We start from the raw sequence: 12673 nt of genomic DNA, 5'->3' as shown, positions 1-12673 counted from the left end.
GTAGATTTACATCATTGCTCAGAAACACACACACACACACACACACACACATCATCATTTGATGTGACAGTGATGTAGTTGACAGTGACGTGAGGAAGAACTACGTGTTAGATTTCACCACTGGGTAACCAGGGAGCATGCTCTAGATGCTAGAAAAAAACAGAACTTCCTTGTTGTCTTTGCTTGTATTGCAAAGTAGTTCCATTTCCAACAGCAAAAATGGCATCCCAAAATTTGAGTGTAGAAGATGTTATAGAAAGGGGTACATTAAACAGTGTTTTGGATGACTCAGATATTCAGCTGTATTTATTCAAGCCACAAGATACAGCCAAAGAAATGCAGCGTGGTGAAGCTGCCGTAAGAGGTTATGGCTGGTGATCCCCACCAGTACCCCTCCAGAACCTGAACTTCCACGAACAAAGACTGACCGGTGATACCTTTGAAAAATTGCCCATCGATGCCGTCATCATTCTGCTGCAATGACCGGGTTTTGGAAGATTTTGGGAATTGGGCGTCAGGAGCTTGCACATAATGCATCTTGGTACATGTACTGCAGGCACTGCCAACACGGCTCCCTGAATAGGAGAACTCAGCTTTCTTGGTCAATGTGGCACCCACCGAGAAATTTATTGTTTCAATTAGAGATGTACCGATACCACTTTTTCCTTCCAGATACCGATTCCGATCCCTGAACCTTAGGTATCTGCCGATACCGAGTACCGATCCGATACCAATGCGTAAAATAAAAATGGATGGGATATGAATTGTGTCTCAACTCCTAAAACTCTATGTAAAATATTAAGAAATTAATACATAATAGTAGAACGAATGCCATAAAACTTTTTTATTATTATTATTATGCAGTGTTGACACAGATCAAGACACAGGTTAAAGTGCAGCCAAACAATTTGATAAAAAAAGACATTTTAAAGGCTACAGTAGAATGCTTTTTAAACTCTGGTCCATTCCCGTTTCGTTTGCCTGTAGCGTGCGCATGTGTAATGACGTGAGGCATTATGTGGTATCGGATTGGTCATAGGCTGTACTCGCCGATACCCGTTACCGCATATTAGGCAGTATCGGAGGCATTTCCGATACTGGTATCGGTATCGGTACAACTCTAGTTTCAATAGTACATTTAGCATCAACACTGACTGGATATCAACATAAAAAGGTGGTGAATTTTCCCTTTAAGCATGTGCCATTGTATTTGTAACAGAACTGCAAATGCCACTAGCATTTACAGCAATTTGTCTTATAAGTTGGACTTTAAAGGAAAACATGTAAATCCCTCCAATTAATTTTGATAACCATTACTGAACCAATCAATCAATCAATCAATCAATCAATTTTATTTATAAAGCCCAATATCACAAATCACAATTTGCCTCACAGGGCTTTACAGCATACAACATCCCTCTGTCCTTTGAACCCGCACAGCGGATAAGGAAAAACTCCCCAAAAAAAACCCTTTAACGGGGGAAAAAAAACCAAACAGCAAGAGGCAACCTGGGACTTTTTGGTAGGATTACAAATAGAAAATTATAGTGTAAATGCACTTAGTGGAAAAAGGTTTCCATTGTGAAGTAAAAGGGAAAATGTGTGAACATGTACAATCTGATATTTCAGTTACCTGTCTCACTGATAGAAGGCGGCTGTGGAGGGGATCCATCTGTCTCCTGAGGGTCTTCTAGGTGTGATAAAGTTCCTCCGTGAGACTCCTCTATAGCTCTCAGCAGGGATGAGAGTAATTTTTGGCGGGTCTTACTAATGTTCTCTGAAACCAACACTTCACTGGCAGCCTCTGGAACTGGCTATGGTGAGATAATGCATCAGGAAAGTTGTTTTCCCATACAGGCACACAGACGCACTGAGCTCAGTTCAAGTATTAAAAAAACATAATTTAACATATTTTTAATTAAATACACTTTAGGAACACTAACTTTACATCATAACTCAATGGACAGAAACAAACGTCCACACACACACTCATGCAAACACATTCACTCCATACAGGCACCATCAGGAAAGTTGATTTCCCCCATGTGCTGTGTTTCTATTTCTATATAATCAAAACTGCTCTTCAGCAGAGTGAATTCTCACAATCAAGGAGGGCTCTTTCTACTTACTACCTCATTCCACTCTTTATATTTGTGCAGTAACAAACTATGATTTATCTACTGTACTGTGACAAAAACACCAGGGCAGTGATCTTCCCTTCACTTACTTGTGCATCAGTATGAATCAGAGCCTGTAATGTCTCCTTTTGATGTCTCATCTGCTCCATCTCCACTTCCTGTCTCTGTTGCTGCTCTCCCTGTCTCTGCCTCTCCTTTTCTTGCTGCCTCTGATGCAGCTCCACTGCCTCCATCTGCTCCAGCACCCGTCTCTGGACCTCCCTCAGCTCTCGTCTCTGCCTCTCCATGTCGTCGTCCTCCCTGGAGCTGAGCGACCCAGACCGCAGGGAGTCATGCGGCACGCTCCCAGGTTTAACCACTGCATGGCCTGGAACCAGAGCTGCACCATCTGTGATGCTCGGACTAATCGCTCTGATGGGATCAAAGGTTGGCTGGAGTAGGATGCTGGTTGACTGATGTGTTGTGAACAGTTTTTGAGGCAGTGGCTCTGAAGAAGGTCTCACTCTGTGTGTTAGATGCTCTGTTACTCTCTCCATTATGTTGTCAGTCAGCCAGGTGGTGAGATCAGGTCTCTGGTCCCTGGGACCGCTTGAAATAGAATCAACTTCATCCGGCAGCAATTTCGAGCTTCCACTGGAGCCAGGAAGTCGTGAAGGTGAAGCCAACATGTCACACTCTCTTGTGGGGACTTCCACAGGGGTTTGTGATGTAGCATGGATGTAGGCAGGCACTACTGGAGTTGAAGGGGGTTGCAGAGGAGCTGGGAGATTCCTAGACTGAGCACTGTACAGAGGTGGGGGAATGAGGACTGAGGGAACGACAACAGGCAGCAACGATGTGGTGATCGTGTTGTGACGAATTCGTAGAGCTTTTTGATATTCCTCCAGGCGCTGGCGAGCCACCTCCACTGACCTCTGGTGAATTCTAAAATTAAAAAGGTGGTTCAAGAAACAAAAGTCAAGTCAGTTTTATTTATACAGCCCAAGATCACAAATCTACCTCAAGGTCTTTACAGTGTGTATAGCATGCGACACCAACAATACTTAGATCCTCTAAAGCTGTATTCTTTGAGGAATGTGTGAGATAAGTACAGTGACAGTAGAAGTAACACAGTACATATGAAAGGTGAATTATGCTGTTACCTGTCGAGATCTATTTAAGAATAACTTCAAAGAAAAATGGGTGAACGTGACTGGTTAACCACAAAACAGTCTTTAAACACACCTGTTTTGTTCCAGCAGTCGGTGCTGATATTCTTTAATCCTTCTGGAGTGGTCATGTTCACCTGCAGGAGGCACCGGCTGTAGAGTGCAGAGGTAGCAATTGTTTAACACTGACGTAATTAAACTACACTAGACAGTTCACTACAGGATACCTCACCCCCGAAATGATCATTTGTATATCAGTTACTCTCCCTGTGTTACACTGAATCTGTGCACATTTTTCTGGCATGCCTCTGGTGAACGAAGAATCCAAAAATGCAGAAAATTCTTGATGAATTTAAGTCATAGGAAACTACATTTAACAACAGCAAAACTTTATCGAAACATCAGTGTACAAACTCTCACAACTCATGCAGTATAATCCAAGTCTCATTAATCCAGTTGTACGCTCAGTGCTTCTCTGACAGGAAACTGAACGGAAAGTGAAACTTGTCTCTGCTCTCCTCAAAGCCAGACCCCACTGACAAAATCAGTAATTTTAACCTTGCAAAATACGAGAGCTGCTGGTCTACCACTGCCTTGATCAGTTAGTTTAATACACTGCAACATACTTCTGCAGGGTCATAAGTGATGATTGAGAGGGATTACTTCTGTATGTTTTTAGAAAAATCCTGCAATAGTATACTTCAAATGTGGTCACCTATGACTTCAGTTCATCAAGAATTTTCTCCACTGTTTCTACATTCATCAAAAGGCATGCCAGAAGCACAGTTTTCTTGAATTCAACATTACACAGGGTGAATAACTGATATACAAATTGTCATTTAGAACATTAAGTATTCCTTTAAAGGACAACCCAACAAAACCTGTAAAAAAATGGAATTTGACAGAAATATTGAGAGATAAAAGAAATATGAGAACAGGTTAACTGAGGATAGCTTTGACACTGTATTGAAAGGGCCTACCTCAGTGACGAGACCAGGAATGACAGAGGTGACATTCTTGTCATGGACAGGTACTTCTGGTTGGTTAACAGGTACTCCCTTGGTAACAACAGCCCTCAGATCTTCCCTCTCCTGCTGAGCTTCAAGCAGCATCTGCTCCAATCTGGCTTTCTGCTCTTCCAGCTTCTGGAGCAAAACCATCTGCTGCTGCTTCTCCCTCTCAAGCTCCTCTTCCTGAACCCCCCCCCCACAGAGGGAAAGAAAACATGTGAGGCATCAGTTGTCATAAAGAAAACACAAGTTGAGACTTTTCAGTTTGACTGAAAAGGGAGAACCCATACGCTAAAATTTGTCTTAGTACTTTCTCCTGTGAAATATAGTCCTCAGAGGATCACCCTTTCTTGCTAGCAAAGATTGAGACTCCTGTGATCCTGTGCTTGAATGTAGATGCAGCATCCACCTGCCCCCATTATGCTCTGCTCCATTTTTATTTAAAGAAAAATCTGAGTGTGTTGACTCCAAAACAAGGGATCAAGTCAAGGTCTGTAGTTGTTTTATCGTACTAATAAAACACAGGTTAAAGCAGAGGAAAACTGTAATGCAGAGGGAGATATGACCGCACCCTGCTCACACACTCCTGCTTTAGAAAGAGGCTGGACTAATTATGTAGTGAGGAACACCTGGATCAAGGACTTTCGACCAATCACAAAAAATGTATGAGGCTGATGGGGTAACAAAAGAGCCAGACTTTGCATTCTTTGAAAACTTATATAGTTAACACAGAATAACCTCTCTGATAGAGTGGTAAATTCCTGGTACCTTGATGTGACATAAAACTCAGCACTGGATTATAAGCTTTCTGCTCCTTAAAATTGAATTGTTTGTTGTCATTTAATGTGCAAAATGCAAGAAGACAAGCTGCAATCAAGCAGTAATGTCTTTGCCTTCACAACAAGAAAACAATGGAGATTACCATAACAGCACAAAGCAAGTTGCCACTGAGACACTGACTTTCCGGTGACTCTAACAATACGTTTTTGTGTGAATTAACAACAGTCACTAGATGCACAGTACAAGCATTTAAACTTGTGCAGATACCTGCTCCTGCTTATATGTTCATGCATAGTGTGCAAAAACAGTTCATGCTCTGTATCATATAAATGGAAATCATTATGTACCCTTTTCTTCCGTTCTTCTTCAAATTCTTGGATTCTGTTGGCGAGTATATCAAGTAGAGTATCTGCTGCAGTTGACTGTGCTGTTGTCTCCAACTCTGGTCCAACTAAATACAAAAAACCAAACAAAAACAAGCACAAATACATAAAATGATTACTACTAAATATCTTAATTTTTCAGTATAGAGATGTACAGTATATTTGGAAAACAAAACAGGAACAAATCTCAAATTTGAGAAGAATGAATAAAAACCCAAAAGAAAAAAAAAAACAGCTGCTATAACTCAATAGTCTGGTAGTAATCTGAAATGGTTTGACTATATATATATATATATATATATATATATATATATATATATATAAATCTTAACTATTGAAAATACATTTGAACAACTTATTTAGAACATTTTTAATGTATGTGTTTTTAAAATTAATTAATCAATAATTGTGTTCCCTTATTTATCTATTTCATTATTTTTTTTTTTTAAAAAAAAAGATATTTATCTATTTCTCTAGTTATTCAGTTATGTGTTCTACCTTTGTCTTTTTGATGTTTGTTTATAAGGAAAAGAAGCACAACAATACCATGTTTTGTTATCTTTGAAAATGATGTTTCACAATTAAAACATTAGAACAATATAGAGTTTGTAGGGTGGTATTATGCTACTGCCACGGTATACCAGGGTATTTAAGAATCCCCACTGTATGATTTTCAAAACATTTCAAAGTACAGACACTTATCTTTCTATTTAACTCATACTGAGAGGCTGTAATGAGGATGTATTATGTGTAGTGCACAGTATGTCCCACCAGAGCTCAGGCTCTACTGGTGGAACAGGCAGCTGAACTGAGAAATGTTACAGGACTGTAAACAGCCAGCCAGCAAAATCAGAGAGAGACTGCAGAGAAAAACAGCACATATTCACATCTCACTCGGTAAATTGAGAAGTTATTGTGACCAAACCAGAGCTGGTGATTGTTGGAACATTGGAATAACTAACTTAATGACTACCACGACTAACTAAGATGGGTTTGTTTTATTTTGTGTCTGTCTACTTTGAATGAAGTGTGTTTGAGGTAACACATAGCGCTTCACACTAATATCATCATAAACTGTATACCCCAATGAAATGTCAGGAAGGTATTAAGATATACAAAAATAGATACCGCCTAAGCCTAAGAGTTTGCCAACCTACAAATGACAAAATGTGCAATAAGCGTGTAACTGTATATAACTACAATCTTAGCTCCAATAATTGTCTATGCTTAAAAGGTGTCACCTGTCAGACTGAGGCTGAAAAAAGGGAGTCTATGTTATTCCAGCCTTTGGTCTTGGTATAACCTGCCGGCTAGACTCAATCTAAACTCCTGCATCTCTCTAACCAGTTTTAAACAAGTTAATAGGAGTCCTTACTACCAACTGTTTCTGCTACAATGGCATGTCTTGATGCCTTTTTGTCCATATGTATTGTATATTATCTGTGGACATTCAACTTTATCTTTTGATGTGTGAACAGCAGGTTTTACTCTGTACCAATTATGATTGATTGTTTTGTATTTTATTGTATGTATGTAATTGATGTGTTCTAGACATAACCTTGCTGCCTTGTTGGCCATTTCACCACTGAAAAAACCACTGATTTTTATCTGGTTAAATAAAGGTTATCTTACAGCGTGCAATGTCCTTACATTGGTGAATACCATTTGGCATAATGTACAAATAGTTTCTGATATGCCACAGATTTTTTTTAAATCTCTTTCTTTTGTTGTAACTAATATTTATCTGTATGGCAGGTGCACATATGTGTGTATGGTTAATGTAACATTTCAGAAGATGCACAGTGAATTTGGTTGTACAACGTGAAATGACAGTAACAGGTATTCTATTCTATTTTATTCAAAGCCCAGATAAATGAGCGTAAATGGGGGGTAAAATATGAAAATAATAAAAAAAATTGTGATTTTATTACATTGTGCACAGCCTTCTAGGTTAACTTTATTTATTCAGTGGTTAACAGTGAATGTTGACTTACCCCGTGGTGAGTGGGCAGGCTCAGGGAGCCTGATGGGGGCCAGGATGTCTTTCTCCTCACTGGTCAGAGAGCCTGTATCGATGGTTGTGTCGTGCTCTGGGATCTGATCGACGTTGGCGGTCGGTGATTCAGCTGCAGGGACTCGACTGCTGTGGTCAATCCACTGGTTCCTCTGGCTCCTGATACGATCCAGGAGTTTCTTCAATGCCTTTCTTGGACCAGGTCCGGAGGGTTCCACTGCAAGTAAAGAAAAACGCTGACTGCAGCTCTGGCTTGGGAAAGACGAGTTTCAAGGAAATTACATCAAGGTTATCACACAGGACAGTCAGATTTTATTCAGCGTTGGTGACTATGAGATACTTGAACAGACATTTATGATCTTTACATGTTTTGTATAGCAAGACAATCTTCACAAATGAACACCACTTTTAAGATTTTTGAAGATGAATTGCAATCACCAGAAGTAAAAAGCTAATGTTAGGCTATAAACAAACTGCACTACAGTCGCATGACTCAGACGAGGACTAATGACTCCCATCCTCTGCAGGAGGAGATAAAAGCTCTGGAGAGCTCCTTCAGCGATAGACTGATTCACCCAAAGTGTGTGAAGGAGCGCTATCGCAGGTCCTTCCTGCCTGCTGCTGTCAGGCTACATAACCAGCACTGCTCACAGTAAACTGCACCATGGACACTTTAGGGACACTATGGACACTTTATAAACACCACAATAAGCATTGCTGTCCCCCATGTTGTTGTTTATTTGCACATTCAATATTCACTTGCACTAAATATGTTCACTTTAATCCATTGCTCACTTTTTATCCACTGCTCATTATTATTATTATTATTATTATTATTATTATTATTGTTTATTTATTGCTGTTTCTTGTATTTTTTGTACTTCTTTTCTGCATGCCTAGTTTTTGTTTTTTAAGTTTTTTAAATATTGAAATCTTTAATTTGACTCTTTACCCTTGACTGCTGTAACACTGGAATTTCTCAATTGTGGGATCAATAAAGGTGTATCTTATCTTATCTTATCTTATTTTAAGTTGTAGAAAAAAACTTGAAAGTCTCTTAAACTTATGTGAACCACAGACATTATTTCAGGCACCTAACAAAAAACCCACTGATTTGAACCAGAAGTGCAAAAAAGGTCCAGAAATGAGCATTGAAATTTAAACACTAAATTACTGCTCTTTATGTCTGGCCTGAAAATTTTGATAAACAATGCTGCAGAAAAAAAAGAACCTTTAGATTTTATTGTATCTGGTGCTTCTCTTCACCTTGAGCAGATGTTTCCTGCTCTTCCTGCTCAGTGTCATGTTGTGTGTTTTCTGCTCCTTGTGCAGTGGTTTCATCCAGTGTGACGTCCAGCTCTTGGTCCTGGTTGCCTGTGGACAGAGCTGGCAGGGGCTCAGGTACCAGCTGTACCACCAGGTCTCCTTTAACCCCTGGAATCAGACACAGCCAAGGTTCCATTAGAAACGTCCATAAACACAAAATCTCCCACCAAAGTACTGAGGCTATTTTACTATGCAAAAATACCAATAAAGCTCACCTTCTGGCTACTTTTTTAAGCAAAGCTACAAGTACTGAATTATAATTATACAGATTTTTTTGTGACTACTTGTTACAAAACACATTTATAGTTAAATACTACACCACTGAACAATCCTTACTCCTCTCTCCGGTGTACATGTCCTCAAAGGCAAATTCCATCTCCCTCTGGAAGTCCTCCCTTGTCTCCTGTCTCTTATAGAGAGGCTGGAATATCTGAGGAGGCATCTGTGACACCTGCTGTCTCCTCCTCAGCAGGTCTGTCTGCTGCATGTGCTCCAGTTCAACAAGCAAGCGTTCACGATCCTAAAGGAAACCATAAAAAACAGATCAGGAAAAAAAAGGCACACAAAAATCGCATCTCTTTTTACAAATCACATCCACCTTGGCACTATGATACAAAACTACTGACCATGTTGAGGGGGAAACATTTAATCTAAGTACTAACTCATTTTCCTATGAAGGACTGCACCAGGATTTTGGACGACTGGGACTCTTTTGCTTTAACACAAATATGTCACTTAGAAATTCAGTGATACAAACAACTACAATCTTTACATGAAGAGGTCAGCCTTCTTACTTTGGTGAATGTTGCTGTCCTGCTGCCAACCAACAGTGATGGCAAGCAGTATAAGATAAAATAATCTGTCAGAAAGACATTAATCATTTTTGTGTCTATCTGCTCATCAAGTAACAGGCACCTGCACGAGGTGTTCCCTTCTCAGAGCCTCCTTCCCTCTGAGACGAGCCTTCTCAAGCTGCTCCTCTCTCGTCCTCTTCTCCTCCCTCTGCAAGTCCTGCAGTCTCCTCAACTCCAGCTCAGCTTCCTCATGGGCATTAGGCTGCAGACACATGTACAGGTTAGACAGCTCTGCCAGAAGGGAGACAAACAAACTATGGGGTTAAGTGCATACATAAATCAGATGGCTTACCTGCTTTGTGTCCACCTCTCTGTCCACTGTGCTCTCAGGCATGTGGTAGTGTGTGGCAGTGAAGGCATTCACATCAGATTTCTTTACTACATGTGGCTTTTTGGAATCAATGTCCTGCTTGAACAAGAGAATACTTTGTAAACCACCCTTGCATGTTTAAACTTATATTATTGCAGACAGATAAACCAAGAACAATGTGTAAACTAGGTGCTTTTTTGAGTAATGTTCTACCCCTCTTTAAATGACTCCATTTGTGCTTTAGGTCCATTCTGGTTGTTTACTTCTGCATTGCTGTCCTGTTCTATGTTTGTACTGGATACCACAATTTGTGGTCCAGAGTAAATAAATCTGAATCTGCATCTGAATCTGAAAGAAAAAAGTCAGCTAGCAAATGTAAGTGGCCTGTCAGGCCACCAGGAAAACAGTATTATAATATTACTGTTCAAATCACCTCTATGGGGTTTGGGAGAGGTGGTGGGAGGCTGGCCACTTTTGCTGATCTTTCCTTTTCTGCCTGTAGTGCCTTCTTCCTGGCATTGATAGATCTACAGACAAGCAAAGGAACAGACTTAATATTTAGTTTATTCTGATAAAATTCAAACATGTAAACATCTTTCGAGCAAATGTTTGTGATGCTGCTTACCTGCTTTGCCTCTCCTGGTCTTTAAGCCTCTGTGATTTGAGCTCCTTCAGGGCTTCTCGATAACGCTCCTCTGCTTTCACATGATTTTCCTCCTCCCTCTGAGCTATGGCGGCCAAGTCAGGTTCCTTGTGCAATAAATCAAAATTATCACAAAAATAAATCACATGATTTGGACACTGTATTCATCTCCTTCTAAGGTTCTCTTTGGTCTTTTTTTGCGTCTCAAAATTCATCTTTCATCTTCATTGCACTGGGCAACTAACTCAGTCAACAGTGACTAAAACGTTCCAAAAGGCAGTGACAGCTTCAACAGGTGTAATGTGGTCAACCAGTGACAGAAACACCAGCTGATAAAGACAATGGACAGCTGCTTGTTTTAAACCAATGTCATCTTACATTTTCTTTTGCACTCCTGTGTCCCTGACCCAGAAGCTGGAGGCTCTCCTGGTAAAGCCTCTGCAGTGTGTTGAGTTTCTCCCTCTGCTGTTGCTCCCAGTCCTCCCTCAGCTCCTCCTCCAGCTTCTCCAGCTCACGCTGCCGTCTCTGCTCAACCCCTTGACGGATCTGCTGTGCGATGTCTCGCTGCTGCTCCCGCACCTGTAAGTCAATGCAAAATGTACATGCATACTCCGTCTTAAAATATCTGCTGATTTTGAAAACCATTAGGAGGTTTTTTTAGTTGGCTTAAAAAAGGCCAACTTGTTTTGAAATGCCTGTATTAAATGAGCTGAACACCAAATCAGAGCTGCTGTGTTAAGACTCAGTCGAGCCTGTTCATTCATGACTTTGAAACAGAGACCCGAGATGTGATGCACAGACCCCACAAGTTCAAAGTAAGGAAAACAGACATGCTGAGACAAAACTGTGATGTTTAAAACAACAGAATACATAGCCTAATATACAGAGTAAAATATCATTGCCATAAACGCAACAGGAGAACTTTTGGCAAACTGAAATCATCTAAAATACTTTCTGAATGATACCTTCAAATTTATCTTCTGCCCCTTTTGTATATTGAACTGACAGACTTCTGGTGTCTGTTTCTTTCATTTTTTACCTAAGTGCCATTTAAAGAGTGAGCAAGTGCTAGGAACTTTGGAACGCTTTGGAATAAATAGCTAAATGCAATCTCTGTCAAAAATTAACTTATGTTCAGAGAGCTACAATAACCTTTGGGGAGAAACCGAAGCAAACACAGTTTCAGTCTGGCAGACTGACTGCAACACTGGTTAATCCTGAAGTGACACGAATCCTGATCATACCTAATATATATAAATGTAAGTTTACATTATATTAGGCTACATCTTAGTTTTACACAATTTGTCTTTGTCATTTTGGTATTTCGTACTGAGTGTATTTCAAAATGGTGTTGTTGTTGTTGTTGTTGTTGAAAAAGAAAGGGAAATAAAATCAATATAATAATGTCTGATTTCAAGCCAGTCATCCACTGTATCCTAGTTGGCCTTCAGGATTTAATTCCCTTTCTTTTTAATTAGGCCTAGCTTAACTGTCAATCTTTAGTAATTAAACAGCCCTAATTCCTAAAATAAAGCTGCCTTGCTGATTATACAGTAAGGATCAGAAGTCACGGGCCTGAAGTGGGAGCAGGAGAACTTACTGAAATTAACTTGTACTATTTTTATCATGTGATATTAACTTACCTGCTGTATTCGCAGTTTTCTCCTCCTTTCATATTCCTCTCGTATTATCCGAGCCTCTTCGTTAGGGCTCAGTCTTACCTTGGCTACTTTTCTCTTCATTTTCCTCAAATATAGCTGGTGAACATTTCCCAAATGTGCAAAAAAAATGTAAAACGCAGGTAACGTTAGCGCTGGACGCTCCGTTAGCCGTGCTAGTTAAAATTGGCTACTTAGCTTCATTTTGTTGCGGTATAACGCCATTACTACCGTCCGGACAGACATTTTAAACATCTAAAACCGTAAACAATGCGAACAAATATGAAAACAGTACCAACGTGAGGCTAAAAAAAGGCAACATGAGTTTTGTTGACCATCACATATCCATGTCAACGTGAAAAAAACCGAGCTTTTTGTCCTGAACGTCACATCCGGTGGTTTAAACTGC

General features: G+C 40.0%; 1 protein-coding gene across 3 annotated transcripts in view; it reads right to left on the bottom strand.

Annotated features, from left to right (window-relative positions):
• Positions 1–12673, bottom strand: part of cep295 (centrosomal protein 295) — a 22171-nt gene extending 9498 nt beyond the window's left edge. Inside the window, exons 1-15 of one of the 3 annotated variants that reach the window (XM_033630793.2) lie at positions 12250–12673; positions 10985–11185; positions 10589–10713; positions 10397–10490; positions 9946–10062; positions 9715–9855; positions 9136–9319; positions 8740–8907; positions 7454–7690; positions 5424–5527; positions 4267–4479; positions 3363–3439; positions 2228–3062; positions 1634–1814; positions 438–575 (exon numbers count right to left, since the gene is read on the bottom strand). In XM_033630793.2, the coding sequence (XP_033486684.2) occupies positions 438–575; positions 1634–1814; positions 2228–3062; positions 3363–3439; positions 4267–4479; positions 5424–5527; positions 7454–7690; positions 8740–8907; positions 9136–9319; positions 9715–9855; positions 9946–10062; positions 10397–10490; positions 10589–10713; positions 10985–11185; positions 12250–12348 (2914 nt within the window). In that variant the 5' untranslated portion in view covers positions 12349–12673. The remainder of the gene's footprint in view (positions 1–437; positions 576–1633; positions 1815–2227; positions 3063–3362; positions 3440–4266; positions 4480–5423; positions 5528–7453; positions 7691–8739; positions 8908–9135; positions 9320–9714; positions 9856–9945; positions 10063–10396; positions 10491–10588; positions 10714–10984; positions 11186–12249) is intronic. The other 2 variants (XM_033630794.2, XM_033630795.2) reach the window with 2 other exon arrangements.

Source organism: Epinephelus lanceolatus, chromosome 4, assembly GCF_041903045.1.
Source record: "Epinephelus lanceolatus isolate andai-2023 chromosome 4, ASM4190304v1, whole genome shotgun sequence".
Taxonomy (NCBI): domain Eukaryota; kingdom Metazoa; phylum Chordata; class Actinopteri; order Perciformes; family Serranidae; genus Epinephelus; species Epinephelus lanceolatus.
Note: the sequence above shows the minus strand (reverse complement) of the source record. Positions and strands in the feature narration are given on the sequence as shown.